The 16831-nt window shown below is 50.1% G+C and overlaps 3 protein-coding genes across 3 annotated transcripts in view; 2 read left to right on the top strand and 1 right to left on the bottom strand.

The window, feature by feature from the left end:
* CRYBG2 (crystallin beta-gamma domain containing 2) overlaps positions 1–3263 on the top strand; it is a 39910-nt gene extending 36647 nt beyond the window's left edge. The window contains exons 19-21 of the mRNA XM_025402628.1: positions 796–954; positions 2799–2958; positions 3066–3263. Of these exons, the coding sequence (XP_025258413.1) occupies positions 796–954; positions 2799–2958; positions 3066–3154 (408 nt within the window). The 3' untranslated portion in view covers positions 3155–3263. The remainder of the gene's footprint in view (positions 1–795; positions 955–2798; positions 2959–3065) is intronic.
* Positions 3264–4595: 1332 nt separating this feature from the next.
* CD52 (CD52 molecule) lies at positions 4596–7235 on the bottom strand. The gene is made up of 2 exons (XM_025387545.1): positions 7073–7235; positions 4596–4947 (listed from the first exon to the last, which is right to left on the bottom strand). The coding sequence occupies exons 1-2, from the start codon at positions 7124–7126 to the stop codon at positions 4816–4818; spliced, it is 186 nt and encodes a 61-aa protein (XP_025243330.1). The 5' UTR covers positions 7127–7235; the 3' UTR covers positions 4596–4815.
* The window catches only part of UBXN11 (UBX domain protein 11), a 37390-nt gene continuing 27340 nt past the window's right edge, over positions 6782–16831 (top strand). The window contains exon 1 of the mRNA XM_025387151.1: positions 6782–7097. The gene's annotated coding sequence lies outside the window, so the exon portion shown is untranslated. The remainder of the gene's footprint in view (positions 7098–16831) is intronic.

Below are 16831 nucleotides of genomic sequence, written 5' to 3'. Positions count from 1 at the left end.
CACCCCTCACATTTTACAGATGGGGAAATAAAGGCCCAGAGAAGTGGACATGGATTTGCTCTGCAATCTTGGGCAAGTACTGTACCTCCTTAGACCTTCATTTCCTCATCTTTAAAATGAGGATAACGTGTCATGGGTCTGTTTTGAGGACTGAAATAATGTAGGTGAAACCCTTAGAACAGTGCTTGAGTGAGTCAGCTCTCAACAAATGTTAGCTGTGATTATTGTTACTACTATTATTACTTTCACTACCATCTAAGAGCTCCAGCTGATTTATGGCAGAGCCATGTCTGATGTCTGACAGTCCAGTGTCCACCCTGTCAGGAACCCTCTTCAACACAGGTGTGTGTGCATTTCTTTCTGTAAGTATGTGTGCACATCTGTATGCCCATACACATCCATCCTTGTAGCAAGCAGAGCTGCCTGGTATGGAGTAGACTGCATGGATCTGTGGTTAGAACATCTGAGTTGGATGGCTGCGTGTATCCATGTGTCTGTGTCTTCTTTGAACTTCTGTGCCACCGTGTGGACCAGAGGTGTATCTGTCAGTTTGTCCCTCTGTACACATCTGTGGGTATCTCTACGACCACGAAATTGTGTGTGTGTGTGTGAGATACATGTGCTCTCCATATGTGTGTGTAAAAAAGCGTTGACTTAGAAACAGAGTCAAGGAAAGTTTGGGGACAGGAAGGGGGGCTTGGGAGCCTGATACTGGAGAGTCCAGAGTTGAGGGTATTGGGGGTCCAGGTCATCCCTCCCTGGCACCCCTGACTCTCAGCCTCTTTCTGCCACCAGCGCCGGGTTTATTTCCGCCTCTGGAATGCAGCACTGGGCGGATTCCTGGCAGTGCCGGACCATGTGGAGGACATGAAGGCAGGCCGTGTGGTGGTCTCCGACCCCCGAGCAGGAGGTAGCTGCATCTGGTACTACGAGGATGGGCTGCTGAAGAACCAGGTACTGATACAGGGGCTGGGACAGGGACACCCTGGCCCTAGGCATTTGTGGGTCCACGCTGAGGAGTCCGATCCCAATCAGGAACACAGAGGGACACACACAGAAGCCAGGACCCTGGGGAGGGGAGAGTGCAGACTGTGCCCCCTGGGCAAGTCATGCTCTTCTCTGGGCCTCAGTCTGCAAAAACAAGAGCAATGAACTGGGTGCTTCTAAGGGACCTCCCAGCTCTGATGCTTATGACAGAACTTGAGCCCTATTAATAATGGTAGATTTGGCCAGGCATGGTGGCTCATGCCTATAATCCCAACACTTTGGAAGGCCGAGGCAGGAGGATTGCTTAAGGACAGGAGTTTGAGGCCAAAGAAAAAATTAACTGCGTGTGGTGGTGCATGCCTGTAGTCCCAGGTACTCAAGAGGCTGAGGTGGGAGGCTTGAGCCCAGGAGTTAGAGGCTGCAGTGAGCCAGGGTTGCGCCATTGCACTCCAGCCTTGGTGACAGCACAAGACCTGGTCTCAAATAAATAAATAAATAAATAAATAAAAATAAAAATAAAAATAAGAAAAAGGTAGATTTATTCCACACACATTTCTTGAGCACCTACTATGTGCCCGGCTCTGTTCTAGATGCTGGGGATATAGCAGTTATAGACAGAATTAGCATCTGCCCTCCTGAAGCTTACATCCTAGTGGGGAGAGATAGACAGAAATAACTTAAATGGGCAGAATATCTTAGTGTCTTAGATGATGAAAGTTCAATAGAGGAAGATAAATCATGAAAGGAGAATAGGCCAGGTGCGGTGGCTCACGCCTGTAATCACAGCACTGTGAGAGGCTGAGTGAGGCAGGAGGATCTCTTGAGCTCAGGAGTTCAAGACCAGCCTGGGCAGCATAATAAGATGCCATCTCCACAAAAAGTAAAAAACACTAGCCGGATATGGTGGCGTGCACCTGTAGTCCCAGCTACTCAGGAGGCTGAGGTGGGAGGATTGCGTGAGCCCAGGAGATTGAGGCTGCGGTAAGCTATGATCACACCACTGCACACTAGCCTGGGCAACAGAGGGAGACTCTGTCTCAAAAAAAAGGGAGCATAGGAAGTATCAGGTATGATATGGGAGCCTTTCCTGAGAAGATGACATTTGAGGGAGGCAGCCGTGCAGATATCTGAGGGAAGAGTGTTCCAGACAGAGAGAACAGCCAGTGCAAAGGCCCTAGGAAGGAACATGCCTGGGATTGCTCTGGGCTAGCAAGGCTAGCTGGGTGGCTAGAGTGAGTTGAGTGAGGGGGAGGTCGCAGGAGATGAGGCCAGAAAGGTTATGGGGACTGTAAGTATTTATAGACCATTGAGAGGTTTTGTCTTTTACTTAGAATGAGAGAGATGGCTGACCACGTGCCAGGCTCTGCACTGAGTTCTTCACACAAATGCCTCCTATAATCTTTAGTCTAGAGTAGCATGGGGCAGGTCTTTTTATATTCCCCATTTTACAGGTGAGGAAACCAGAGCACAGAGAGGTTAGGTAATTTGCTGAAAGTCACACAGCCAGTAAATGTGTAGAGATTTGTCTGATGCTAACGCCTACGCTTTGAAAGCCAGTCATGGAAGGATTCCTGGAGGAGTTAATATTTTTCTTTCCAACCCTTTTATGTTTTCTCATGCTGAACCCTTGCAAAAGCCAGCATTTGGGGATTTCCATCCCCAAGGAAACTGAAGCTGAGGAGGATTAAGAGATTTGCCCAGGGCCACAGTCCCTAAGAGCCAGGATTCGGAGCAGATGTGTCAAGGGTTTCTAGGGTACGGTAGAGTCCCTGTGGGGAGGAACAATGCCTGATGACCTCCTGGGGCCTCAGATGGCCCCCACCATGAGCCTGCAGGTAATTGGACCCCCTAGCCCAGGCTCCAAGGTGGTGCTGTGGGCCGAGAGCCGCCTGCCACGCCAGACGTGGAGCATCAGTGAATCCGGCCACATCTGCAGCCAGATGTTCGAAGGCCAGATCCTGGATGTGAAGGGTAAGGTGGGATGTACGGGGAAGAGGGCTCCTGAGGGGACTGAGAGCCATGGAGTCCCAGCTCTCTCTGACTATCTCCCTATCTTTTAATCCCCATCCCACCCCCAGGAGGCCGGGGCTACGACCGGGACCACGTGGTGCTATGGGAGCCGGATGAGGACAGGGCATCCCAGATCTGGACCATCCATGTGCTTTGAACCTTTTCACCTCACCCTCCAGCCCTGGAGGCTTTTGCTGGGATGAATGTTTTTATAGGGTTTTTGTTGTAACATAAGCTGTTTTCTAATATGCTGCCAGGTACCCTTGTCTCTGTGCACCTTGATATTTCGGGGTGGGGTGGGGATTTGTTCACCTGCCTTCTTCCCTGATGCTCAGGCTGGCTTCTTCCCTCCTGGCTCCAGCTTTGGGGTTCAGCTGTTAGGTCTCCTTCTGCCATCAGAGGGCGCCCTGGGACCGGACTAACTGGGGAGGGTAGTCTCGCGCGGCCACCCAAATGATGTGTTGTGAGAGCTGGGTCTGAGCCGGCCCTGGGCTGTTCGGGCACAGACACAAACTGAGCCTTTTGGTCCCTGTCCTTAGGGAACTTACAGTCCCATAGAGGATCCTGACGGGTAGGGTGATGCATCCATGAGAAGGGAGGAAAGAAGTAGAGGGACTCACACAGCAGGAACGTCACCCCCCCAAAGGGGTGCAGGGCAGGCTGAGATATCCCTCTGCACACATCAGGGACCTGCAGGTGAGTTGTCAGGGTGGGAAGGAGTTAGCCAGACTCCAGGAGGCAGATAAAGAATATTCTAGGGATGCATACAAGTCCAGGGTGAGAACGTGGAAGTTAGCGTGATGGGGGCGCCCTGGGCCAGGCACGAGAGATAAGTGTGAGCCACACCCTGAAGGGCTGTGCCTCCAGGGCTCTGCTGCACTCACCCCAACTCTGGTCTTAGAGAAGCCAGGACAGGGCGTCTGGGTCTTTAACCCACCTCAGAGAGGGCAGGACATAGAAGAGGGGGAGCTCCCTCTGTCCCTGGAGGTCCTCAAGGAAGAAGCCAAGGTGGGAGGGGCCCTTGGGGGGTGCCCTGGGGCTCCCTTCCATCTCTGCAGCACCCACCTCCCCCAAGCCCAGGAGGGTGAGAGTGGTCAGAGCAGCTGCTTGCCCTTCCTGCCTTCCCAGCCCCTGGGCCAGCATGGGAGGTAGACAGCCACCAGTCATCCTTCTCCAGCTCCAGATGCCTGTGGGGCTGGTTTGCTGGGGATCTAAAGACCATGTTGAGGGGTGTCCCTGGGTCTGGGGATCTCCCTGGATCTGTCATTCTGAAGATACCCAGGTAGTGGGGTAGAGGCTCTCTGAGCCTGGGATGTCCAGGGTAGTGGCATCTCTAGTACCATCATTCCCAAACACCCAGGGATGAGTGAAGCAAATGCAACTGCAGGGGTTGGTGAGGCTGCCAGGTTCTGGGCCTTGTCCCTGTAATGTGCTTCTGAGGGGAGGGGCCCTCAGCGTTGGAATTTAGGTAGGGAAGCTGGGGGCTGCTCCCTGGTGCCAACTTCCCTGCTGATGGGGGAATGGGAAGCTCCCTGGTGCTGCTGCACAGCTGGCTCTTGGGGCATAGGGATGGACAGTAACCGCACACAGGACCCCACTGCATGTACAAGGGTAACTTTATTGACCCCCAGCTGGGCAGTACTTGGCCCCTACATCATTACCCCCCTATTTCGGCTGTTGCCACCATGGCACTGCCTGTCAAATTCTACAACCTGGTGATGTCTGGCTCAACCCCTCCCAAGGATGGAGGGGATTCTCTTGCGAGTGATGGTGGCAGCTGTTTCAGGGGGCACAGGGCTAAGGCTGAGACGTGTCACCTCAACTGAAGTAGAAGAGGTGGATTATGGCATTGGCCACGAAGAAAAGGAAACCGCCTCCGCTCAAGTTGCTGGATGCTGAGGGGCTGTTGTTTTGGCTGGTGGCGTTTTGTCCGGAGACTCCAGTTTGTATCTGCAGGAGGAGAAGTGGGATAAGCTCAGGGGACTTTTTAATTTTATTTCATTTTATTTTATTTTATTTTTTGAGGCAGAGTCTCACTCTGTCACCCAGGCTGGACTGCAGTGGTGCGATCTCGGCTCACTGCATCCTCCACCTCCCGGGTTCAAGTGATTCTCCTGCCTCAGCCTCCTGAGTAGCTGGAACTATAGGCACACGCCACCACGCCTGGCTAATTTTTCTACTTTTAGTAGAGATAGGTTTTCACCATGTTGGTCAGGCTGGTCTCGAACTCCTGACCTGGTGATCCACCCGCCTCGGCCTCCCAAAGTGCTGGGATTACAGGCGTGAGCCACCATACCCAGCCCTCAGGGGACTTCTGAATCTCCTGTTTGTTATTTAAAGATGCAGCCCCCTTTCTACCCTCCCTGCCCTCCATCCCCCCACCTCCATAAAACAGTCCTCAGTTCTGTCCCATGTGACCACTACTTCTTCCACAAGGTCCTGTCAGGATGTTTGGCTGCTCCCTGCTTTGACACAGGCAGGGACAGAGGTGATCACTGCCCCTGCCCACCCCCTTTCACAGAATCTTTCTGTTTTTTTGAGATAGAGTTTCGCTCTTTTGCCCTGGCTGGAGTGCAGTGGTGAGATCTCAGCTCACTGCTACCTCCACCCCTGGTTTCAAGTGATTCTCCTGCCTCAGCCTCCCGAGTAGCTGGGATTATAGGCGCCCACCATCACGCTCAGCTAATTTTTTTTCCCCCCCAAGACACAGTCTCTCTCTGTCGCCCAGGCTGGAGTGCAGTGGCGCGATCTCGGCTCACTGCAAGCTCCACCCCCGGATTCATGCCATTCTCCTGCCTCAGCCTCCCAAGTAGCTGGGACTACAGGCGCCCGCCACCATGCCCGGCTAATTTCTTTTTGTATTTATGGTAGAGACAGGGTTTCACCGTGTTAGATGGGATGGTCTCAATCTCCTGACCTCGTGATCTGCCCGCCTCAGCCTCCCACAGTGCTGGGATTACAGGCATGAGCCACCATGCCTGGCTCGCCCAGCTAATTTTTGTATTTTTAGTAGAGACGAGATTTTGTCATGTTGGCCAGGCTGGTCTTGAACTCCTGACCTCAGGTGATCCGCCCACCTCGGCCTCCCAAAGTATTGGGATTACAGGCGTGAGCCACCGTGCCCGGTCACAGAACCTTTCTTTTTACCTCTCCCCAGCCACCAGCCCCTCTGGCATAGAGGGAGACGGGAGCCCTGGCCCTTGACCTTCCTAGCCTGGCAAAGGGCTTAGCTTCCCTGAGCCTCAGTTTCCTCTTCTGAGTGGGGAGAAGTTCATCACAGTAGTGAAGGTCACAAGAGCCCGGGCTGAGTGAGAAAGCACTTTGCAAAGCGTGGGTGGCTAGATGTGGGGTGGGGAAGTGGCCAGATGGTGATCAAGCTGTCCTTAATGCTTGATGGAGCTGCAACTAGAGCTGTTCTTGATGGAGATTAAGCTGGTTTTGATGGTGATCAAGCTGTTCTTGATCAAGAACTTGATGTCCGGTCTCCTGTACTGACTCCCCTCTGGGCACCTGGGATGCTACCAAAGCTGCCTCCTGGAATAGCAGTCGCTTTTGAGACTCCAATTATTTCTGAAGTGGGAGAGTCCTGTCTTCTTTGCATTCCTGAACATCCAGGCTTCTCTCTGGCAGGGGAGTGGGGGTTGGAGTGTCCCCTGTCACCTCCAGAACCACAGCAGGCTCCACTTGGACATCTGGCCTCTCCCCAAAGGACCATCTCCCCAGACTCCCTGTGGGCCGATGTCTTCCTCACTTAGGGTTGTCTTCCCAAGTCTCTTAATTCTCTATTATTCCACAGCACCCCTTGGGTGCCCCAATGCTCCCGGCACCCTGTAAGTGCTCCCCAGCTTGGATACAGGTTTCTATCAGGGCAGCCTGCAAGCAGTCCAGCTCTAGCCAGAAGAACTGGAAAGCTGGGCGGCCAGGCCCGCTGTGTCCCTGATTTTCCTGTTGGAGTCCATCTGCTGTGCTCTCAGGAGAGAAGGCTGGGTCTCTGGGAGCTCACATCCTGTATGCCCTCCCTCCATGCCAAGCAACTTTGGGGAGTCCTGGCAGTGGTGCCAGGGGTTGCTCTTACCTGTACCATAACCAGGAGGCTGATGGTGAGTAAGAGGAAGAGGAAGCGCTTCATTTTGGTAGGATCTTGGCTGTCTTGGTAGCAGCTTTTTAGGTGATCTCAGGGCTGTCTGGAGGCTTCTTTTGGCTTGGCTGCTTTTGAACCAGGAGGCAGGGGAGGCGGGGTGAGGCAGGGAGAGGAAGGACGGCCTACAAGGTGGAGGAGGGGTGTGGCTTCCTTTCTGCAGATCTGGGGTTGGATAATACCAGGCCCTAGGTTCTAAGGCCCTGGCTGAGGGAGCAGGCTAGATCCTAGGAGATAGGAGAGAGGTCAATCCAGAGGCAACGGTGGGAGTAAGTAGGGCCCGAGGCTTGGAGTCATGCATCCCACAGGCTGAATCCTGGTCTAATCACTGACCAACTCTGAGACCCTGGGCCAGAAACTCTACCTCTCTGACCGTTTAACAAAAGAACTGCCGGATTACATGTAATAATAACCAATTTTAAAAGAGCCAGCACATAGCAAATAGTCATAAATGAGTTTGTTGCTTAAAGAAGATAGGGGCAGGGTATAGGAGCTCAAGGAGAAAGGCTGGGATAGATTTAGGTTTCAAGGGAAGGTTGTAGATGGGCTGCAGGTTCTGAATGAAAGCTTGGGAAATATTTAGATTGTAGAGGGGATGGTAGAGTTCTGTGAAAGTGCTGGAGATGAGGAATCGGGAAGCCTGGTTTTAGTTGGGCTTTCTCTCTCTAGGCCTCAGTTCCTCATTTCAAGGAACTGGGAAGACTGAAATAGATTATTTCTGAAGTTTAAGACCTTGCGTTTTGTTTTGTTGTTGTTGTTGTTGGGGTTTTTGTTGTTGTTGTTGTTGCTTTTAGACAGAGTTTTGCTCTGTGAATGGCACGATCTCAGCTTATTGCAACCTCCACCTCCTCAATTCAAGCAATTATCCTGCCTTAGCTTCCTGAATCGCTGGGACTGCAGGTGTGTGCCACCACGCCTGGCTACTTTTTTGTATTTTTCTGTGTGTGTGTGTGTGGAGACGGAGTTTCACCACGTTGGCTAGGCTGGTCTCAAATGCCTGACCTCAAGTGATCCGCCTGCCTCAGCCTCCCAAAGTGCTGGGATTACAGGCATGAGCCACCGCGCCCAGTCAAGACCTAGCATTTTGTGGTTTGGGTAGAGAAAGTAGCAAGCAGATGAGTTGTTTGTATTAGCTGAGGATGAGCGAGGGGAGTGAGGGAAGGGACAAGTGGGTGACTAAGCTGTGGTGGAAGGGGACTGGGGTGAGGGAGTGGCTGTGAGGGCCCAGGGAGGGGTGGGCGGATGAGAGGAATCCCAAAGCTGGCCTGGACAGTGCTCCATGCTTTATGCATTCCCTCACTTGATTCCCTCTGTGGTGCCCTGCAGCAGGTGTTATGTTTATCCCCATTTGACTGGTGAAAAAACTGAGGCTTAGATGTTAAGTGACTTGCTAAGATCGTAAATGGTGGAGCCAGTCTCATTTGACCTTGAATCCAGGTCTGTCTGAAGCCACAGCCACGTACGTAACCTCTGGGGCTGCCCTAGAATTCACCCATTAAGTCTTGATTCTCTGCCACTCCCGCCTCCTCCCCTACACCAACTCCCCCCAGACTCCAGGAGTTGGTGACCACAGCCCTGGCTCTGGCCCACTCTCCCTTCCTTAGTTCACTTTAGGCCTCATTCACATGCTTGGTAGTAAAGGGAAAACTCCCCTCACTTCTATTCTATTGTTTTGGGCCTTATGTTGCAAGCCCAGGGAAGATCTGGCTGAGGCCGGGCATGGGGGCTATGCCTGTAATCCTAGCACTTTGGGAGGCTGAGGCAGGCAGATAACTTGAGCACAGGAGTCTGAGACCACCCGGGGAACATACAGAGGCCCCATCTCTAAAAAAAAAAAAAAAAAAAAAAATTTGCTGGGCATAGTGGCACAAACCTATAGCCTCAGCTACTTGGGGGTTGAGGCAGGAGGATTGCTTGTGCCTGGGAGGTCCAGCCATGATTGTGCCACTGCACTCCAGCCTGGGTGACAGAGCAAGACCCTGTCTCAAAAAAAAAAAAGGGCCGGCTGAGGTGGGTGGATCACCTGAGGTCAGGAGTTGAAGACCAGCCTGGCCAACATGGTGAAACCCCGTGTCTACTAAAAATACAAAAATTAGCCAGGTGTGCTGGCGCATGCCTGCAATCCCAACTACTTAGGAGGCTGAGGCAGGAGAATCGCTTGAACCTAAGAGAAGGAGGTTGCAGTGAGCCGAGATGGCGCCATTGCACTCTAGCCTGAGTGACAAGAGAAAAACTCAATCTCAAAAAAAAAAAAAAAAAAAAAAGGTGAAAGAAGAAAAGAAGAACTGAGAGTCAAAGCTGATGAGAGAAAGCCAGGAAGTGGAGAAGGAGGGGCCCCCAGCCACCCATCAACCTGTTTCCCCATCCCTGCCCTTTTCACCCAGAGGTCTCTCCTCACCCTTGACTCAAGTTCTCAACTGCCTTTGGTGTGCCTGTGAGGGTGAGTGATTGTAGGGTTCATGAGAGCTAGGGAAGTGTCCCGTGCCAGAAGGGCACCAGCCCAGGAGACAGGATACCCATGTTGAAGTCTGAGATTACTCTGCTGAAAATGAGCTCCATCACACTGTGCAATCTTCTCCCCTCTTACAAAGAGGGAGCCAGACAGGACGAGCCTGGGGCCAGCTGTGTTATAGTTTCCCGTGCTGGAGATGCATGCAAGGATATTAAATGCCAGACTCTCATTTGGAAACATTTTCTTGCAAACCTCAGAAGCTTCATTTTCACCTCCAGACACTCTGAGGAGTATCTTTTACAGTCCGTGTATTTCCTCTGCAAGGAAAGCCCTTCTCCAATTATTTTACCTGGCAAACTTTTTTTTTTTCCTGTCGAGACAGGTTCTTGCCGTTGTCACCCAGGCTGGAGTACAAGTGGTGCAATCATAGCTCACTGTAACCTCGAACTCCTGGGCTCAAGCAATCCTCCCGCCTCATTCTCCTAAGTAGCTGGGACTACAGGTGCATGTCACCATGCCCAGCTAATTTTTCGGGTGCTGGGGGATGGAGTTTTGCTATGTTGCCCAGACTGCAAACTCTTCTTTATTCTTCAATATTTAGCTTAGAAGCCCCTTCCCCAGGGAAACTGTCTGCTTTCCGTAGGAAACTCAGAATTCCTAAATGTTCGAAGGGCCCTTTCTGTTGACTGCTGTTCTAAAGATCGTGACTACCAAGAATATGGTCTGTCCCTTGTGGGTTGGGACTAGGTTTTGTCACTTCTCTTATTCAGCACAGCACAGAACATGGCACAGAGTAGGTGTCAGGGACTGCTGGAAGAATGAGTGTGTGTAATGTGTCTAGATCTGTTCCCACCCTCGAGCCTAGTAGTCCTGCATTTATTCATCCAGTAAATATTTACTATGGAGCAACAGTAGAGTCAGTACTGAAAAGTTACCGATGCAGAAAAGAAATAAGGGGCTGAGAGAAGCAAGCCCTTTATTTGGAGCTGCTTTTCTCCTAAAAGTATTTGCCACTTGCAGAGGAGAGAGCTGAGAAACTGAGCCAAGCTTTCTCATCTTCACATACTTACAAATGTATGGGAGAAAAACTGTAGTTCTAGATCCTCCAAGAAAGGGAAGCCCTGACAAACTCCCCCCACCTAGGCTTTGGGTTGGACCACCATGAGAAGTGAGAGTAAACAGGAAACAACAGCCCAACCCTCAAAGAAACTGAAGACAACATGACCCAAAAGCAGAAACAGATAATAGAAAGTTATACAAAAGATCCAGATAATGGAATAATCAATCAAATTTTCAAATAACTATGCTTTACTCAAAGACATTTTCCTCTTCTGCCCTCTGAGCAGTAGGATAAGATTGAGACAGGACAAGATTGAGAACTAGAAATTATAGTAAAGAACCAAATGGAAGGCCGGGCGCGGTGGCTCACGCCTGTAATCCCAGCACTTTGGGAGGCCGAGGCGGGCGGATCACAAGGTCAGGAGATCGAGACCACAGTGAAACCCTGTCTCTACTAAAAATACAAAAAATTGGCCGGGCGCGATGGCGGGCGCCTGTAGTCCCAGCTACTCAGGAGGCTGAGGCAGGAGAATGGCGTGAACCCAGGAGGCGGAGCTTGCAGTGAGCCGAGATCGCGCCACTGCACTCCAGCCTGGGCGACAGCGTGAGACTCCGTCTCAAAAAAAAAAAAAAAAAAAAAAAAAGAACCAAATGGAAATTCTAGAACTGAAAAATACGGTAATAAAAATTAGGAACTCAGTGGGTAGGTTTAACATCAGATTGGGCCAGCTGAAGAGAAAATTAGTGAAGTGAAGTAAAGATCGTAAGAAAATATTATTACAGCAGAATGTGTTTATTGGGTGCCTGCTGTGTGCCAGGTACTGAACTAGGCACTGGGAATACAGCAGTGAACATAAAGACATGGTCCCTGCTATTATGCAGCTGATATTTCAGTGGGGGAAGAAGAATAAAAACAATGGTAATTTCAGATTTTCACAAATGGCATGAGGAAATCAAGGGGGTAATGGGAGAAGAAGAAGTGAAACGTGGGGAGGATATATTCTAGGTCAGCGGTCAGGAAAGACCACTCAGAGGAAATATGTGTGCTAAGACCTGCAGAACAAAAGGAGTCCAGGCATGCAAAGCGCCTTAGATCACCATCCCATCCCAGTTCCACAGTGTCTTTTGATGGCTGTCCTTGGGGCCTAGCACAGTCTCACATAGGCCAGGTTCTCCAAATGTCCTTCATCAATGAGAGAATGGAATACAGCAGGAAGGGAGGAAGGAGAAGAGAGTTCCAGCACACATCACAGTGTGATCCACCCAGAATTTTTCATCCTCACTGAGACGGGGCTGGGATTCAGTAGCATCATACAGCATCCAAGGTGAATCTTCATCCACCCATTCATTCAGCTATCCATCCACGCACCTATCCATTCAGTCTTTTGCTCATTCACTCTTTTTTTTTTTTGAGATGGAGTTTCACTCTTGTTGCCCAGGCTGGAGTGCAATGGTGCGATCTCAGCTCACCGCAACCTCCACCTCCTGGGTTCAAGCAATTCTCCTGCCTCAACGTCCTGAGTAGCTGGGATTACAGGTGCATGCCACCATGCCCAGCTAATTTTTTGTATTTTTAGTAGAGACAGGGTTTCTCCATGTTGACCAGGCTGGTCTCAAACTCCCGACCTCAGGTGATCTGCCCACCTCGGCCTCCCAAAGTGCTGGGATTACAGTCATGAGCCACTGTGTTCTGGCCTCATTCACTCTTTTAATTAATTTATTGACACCTACTGTGTGTCAGGCAAGATGAATGAGAGTCCTTTCCCCTGAGGAATTTATAGTTTAGCAGGGACACTCATACGAAAATCACAAAACTGAATAAGAAATGCTATAATGGGCCAAGCGTGGTGGTTCATGCCTGTAATCCCAGCACTTTGGAAGGCCGAGGTGGGCAGATCACCTGAGCTCAGGAGTTCGAGACCAGCCTGGCTAACTTGGTGAAACCGCAACTCTACTAAAAATACAAAAATTAGTCAAGCGTGGTTGTGCACGCCTATAATCCCAGCTACTTGGAGGCTGAGACAGGAGAATCACTTGAACCCAGAGGCAGAGATTGCAGTGAACTGAGATCCCGCCATTGCACTCCAGCCTGGGTGACAGAAAGAGATTTTGTCTCAAAAAAAGGAAATGCTATAATTGCAGCAGGACTTTCAGAGAGTGGAGTGTAGAGTGTGGTTCTGCTTGCAGGGGAGTGGGGATGAACCAGAGATGATTTCATCGGGGAGGGGACATTTGAACTTGTTGAAGGATGGAGTGGGAATTTTCCCAAATGGAAAAGGCAAGAGAGGATATTCTCATTGGAAGGAGAGGCCAGAACGTAGGGAAGAACATGACGGTTTCTGGAACGTGAGAAAGGCCAAACCCAAAATAGGAGGGCTCTAAATATCCAGCTAAGCTGTAGATGATGAGGGCTTCGTCTAAGGTGGTGGTGATGTGGGTGGAGAAGGGGGAAGGTGGAAGAGATAGCTAGATTTGTATTCTGCTAAAGAGACTTGGAGGAACTCTTTCTCCTCATTATTTACCTCTTACTTCCTGAGCTGGTAGAACTCAATAAACTCTTTAACCTCAGAGGGGTCATAACTGATAAAGGTCTTTCAGGAAATGACCTAAAAGCAAAGCAGACTCTGTCCGCTTTCAAGAATAGAGACTTCTGGCCAGGTGCGGTGGGTCACGCCTGTAATCACAACGCTTTGGGAGGCCGAGGTGGGCGGATCATGAGGTCAGGAGTTCGAGACCAGCCTGACCAACATGGTGAAACCCCGTATCTACTAAAAATACAAAAAATTAGCTGGGCATGGTGGCACGTGCCTGTAATCTTAGCTATTCGGGAGGCTGAGGTGGGAGAATCGCTTGAACCCGGGAGTCAGAGTTTGCAGTGAGCTGAGATCGTGCCACTGCACTCCAACCTTGGTAACAAGTGTGAAAATCCATCTCAAAAAAAAAAAAAAAAAAAAAAAATAGACTTCTGCCGGGCGCGGTGGCTCACGCCTGTAATCCCAGCACTTTGGGAGGCTGAGGCAGGTGGATCATGAGGTCAGGAGTTCAAGACCAGCCTGGCCAACGTGGTGAAACCCCATCTTTACTAAAAAATACAAAAAAATTAGCTGGGCATGGTGGTGGGCACCTGTAATCCCAGCTACTCGGGAGGCTGAGGCAGAGAATCGCTTGAACCCAGGAGGTAGAGGTTGCAGTGAGCTGAGATCACGTCACTGCACTCCAGCCTGGGCAATACAGTGAGACTCCATCTCAAAAAAATAAAAATAATAATAATAGAGACTTACAGAGCCATCTAGCCTCAGAGCTGGGGTCTACTTCCTCACCCTGCAGGTGGGGAAACAGGTCCAGAAAGAGCCTTGTTCAGGACCTCCCTCCTCCCAGGCCAGGACCCTTGTACCATCATCAGACAGTGAATATCCACCATTGGATGTGATCACGATGAGGCTGGGCAACCCCATCTCGGAAGTCCAGAGGGAATTCTTCCAGCTTGGAAGTGGTTGGATGGATCTCCAAGGCCCTCACAATACTCAAGTCTTGTGAGCCTGGAGACCTCAGAGATTTCCAGACCTTCTAAGATGTAGGAAGAGAAATATAGGTCAAAAAAAAAAAAAAAAAAATCAGATGAGCTTAGACTCTTGGTTTCTTTTATAATTTTGTTTCTGAAAAACACCTCCTTTTTTTTTTTTTTTTTTTTTTTTTTTTAAAGACAGAGTCTGGCTCTGTCGCCTAGGCTGGAGTGCAGTGGTGCAATCTTGGCTCACTGCAACCTCCACCTCCCAGGTTCAAGCAATTCTCCTGCCTTAGCCTCCCAAGTAGCTGGGATTACAGGCATCCACCAGCGTGCTCTGCTAATTTATTTTTTTATTTTTTCTTTTTTTGAGATGGAGTCTTGCTCTTGTTGCCCAGGCTGGAGTGCAGTGGCGCGACCTCGGCTCACTGCAACCTCCAACTGCCAGGTTCAAGCGATTATCCTGCTTTAGCCTCCAAAGTAGCTGGGATTATAAGCACATGCCACCACACCTGGCTGATTTTTGTATTTTTAGTAGAGACGGGGTTTCACCATGTTGGCCAGGCTGGTCTCAAACTCCTGACCTTAGGTGACCCACCCACCTTAGCCTCCCAAAGTGCTGGGATTACACGCATGAGCCACTGCTCCTGGCTTAGTTTTTGTATTTTTTAGTAAAGGCAGGGTTTCCTCATTTTGGCCAGGCTGGTCTCGAACTCCTGACCTCAGGTGATCCACCCACCTCAGCCTCCCAAAATGTTGGGATTACAGGTGTGAAACACTGTGCCCAGTCAAAAACTCCTCCTTTTTGAGCTGGGCACAGTGGCAAGAGGGTATAGTCTCAGCTACTTGGGAGGCTGAGAGGCCGAGACAGGAGGATCCCTTGAGCTCAGGAGTTCAAATTCAGCCTGGGCAACATAGAGCCTGTCTCTAAAAATAAATAAATGAGCAAAGAAAGAAAAGAAAAACACCTTTTCAGAAGCAATAATGCAACAACATTATAGGAATTTTTAAAATAGTGTATATAGTTTTTTCAGTGTTGTCCCCACTCATGCTGAGGCCGGCGCCCCATTATGGGAAATTTAATTTGTACAATAATCCTAGGAGGTAGATTCTATTAGTAGCTCTACTTTACAGGTGTGGACACTGAGACTGGTAGATGAAGTATCTTGAGCAGGAACAGCCAGCTATTAAGCGACAGAGCCCAGCCTCATAGAGTTGTTAAGTTATGCTGATTCACAGTGCAATGTATCCTCAACAAATGATAGCTATTATTATTTTCCAAGTTTCTCCAGTGAAATTTTATGTTTTTATAATAAGGCTGTGACTTCCCCAATAAATGTTATTTAAAAAAAAAAAAATCAAACGAGCAGGGTGTGGTGGCTCACGCCTGTAATCCCAGCACTTTGGGAGGCCGAGGCGGGTGGTTCACGAGGTCAGGAGATCGAGACCATCCTGGCCAACAAGGTGAAACCCCATCTCTACTAAAAATGCAAAAATCAGCTGGGGGTGGTGTCATGTGCCTATAATCCCAGCTACTCAGAGGCTGAGGAAGGAGAATGGCGTGAACCGGAGAGTCAGAGATTGCAGTGAACTGAGATCACGCCACTGCACTCCAGCCTAGTGACAGAGTGAGACTCTGTCTTGAAAAAGAAAAAAAAAATCACTCGACTTGGGGCCGGGCGCAGTGGCTCATGCCTGCAATCCCAGCACTTTGGGAGGCTGAGGTGGGCGGATAACGAGGTCAGGAGATGGAGACCATCCTGGACAACATCGTGAAACCCCGTCTCTACTAAAAATACAAAAAAATTAGCTGGGCGTGGTGGCGCATGCCTGTAGTGCCAGCTACTCTGGAGGCTGAGGCTGGAGAATCTCTTGGACCAGGGAGGTGGAGGTTATGCCGAGCCGAGATCGTGCCACTGTACTCCAGCCTGGTGACAGAGCAAGACTGTGTCTCAAAAACAAACAAACAAACAAACAAACAAAAAACAACTGGCCTGCCAGGTTAGAGGGCTCCCATTTTCCTTCCAGGAACTAGATGTTTGCTGAGTGTCTGCCTGCTGCGGAATCTCCAGCCAGGCCCTGGGTGGGAAGAAGGGATGGGGTAAATCCTGGTGCCTGGGTAAGCCACTCATGATCTGGTTCTTGCTGAGGCACAAATCAGAGGGCAGAGCACAGCAGGGCTCATGAGGCCAGAGCTCCTGCTTCCCACGCTTGCTTATCTCCCAGAGCAAGGTGACAGCATGAAGTTGTTACTCTCCCTGACCATGGGTCCAACCCCAAAAAACACTTGGCCCCAGCATGATCTCAGTCTTTCTCATCTTCATATACCTAAAACCTGAGAAACCTTTCTGGGAGCAGCTCAGCAACAAGAGAGCTCCTCCTACCTCCACTCTCCAGTCACACTTTCCGCCCAGACTACTCCCTTGGCAGTAGGTCTGTACTACCTGCTTCGTCGGCTTATCTATGCCTGCCTTGTTTACCAGAGTGAAAGTTTCTAGGAAGATGCATGGAGTCTTGAGGCTGACCGTTCTGGGTTTGAATCCACTTCTGCTTCCTGCCTTTATAATCTTATGCAAGCCACTGTACTACCCTGAGCTTCAGTTTTCTCATTTGTAGGTTTCTTTTTTCTTTTTCTTTCTTTCTTTTCTTTTCTTTTATTTTTTTGAGATGGAGTTTCGCT

This window comes from Theropithecus gelada, chromosome 1, assembly GCF_003255815.1.
Source record: "Theropithecus gelada isolate Dixy chromosome 1, Tgel_1.0, whole genome shotgun sequence".
NCBI lineage: Eukaryota > Metazoa > Chordata > Mammalia > Primates > Cercopithecidae > Theropithecus > Theropithecus gelada.
Note: the sequence above shows the minus strand (reverse complement) of the source record. Positions and strands in the feature narration are given on the sequence as shown.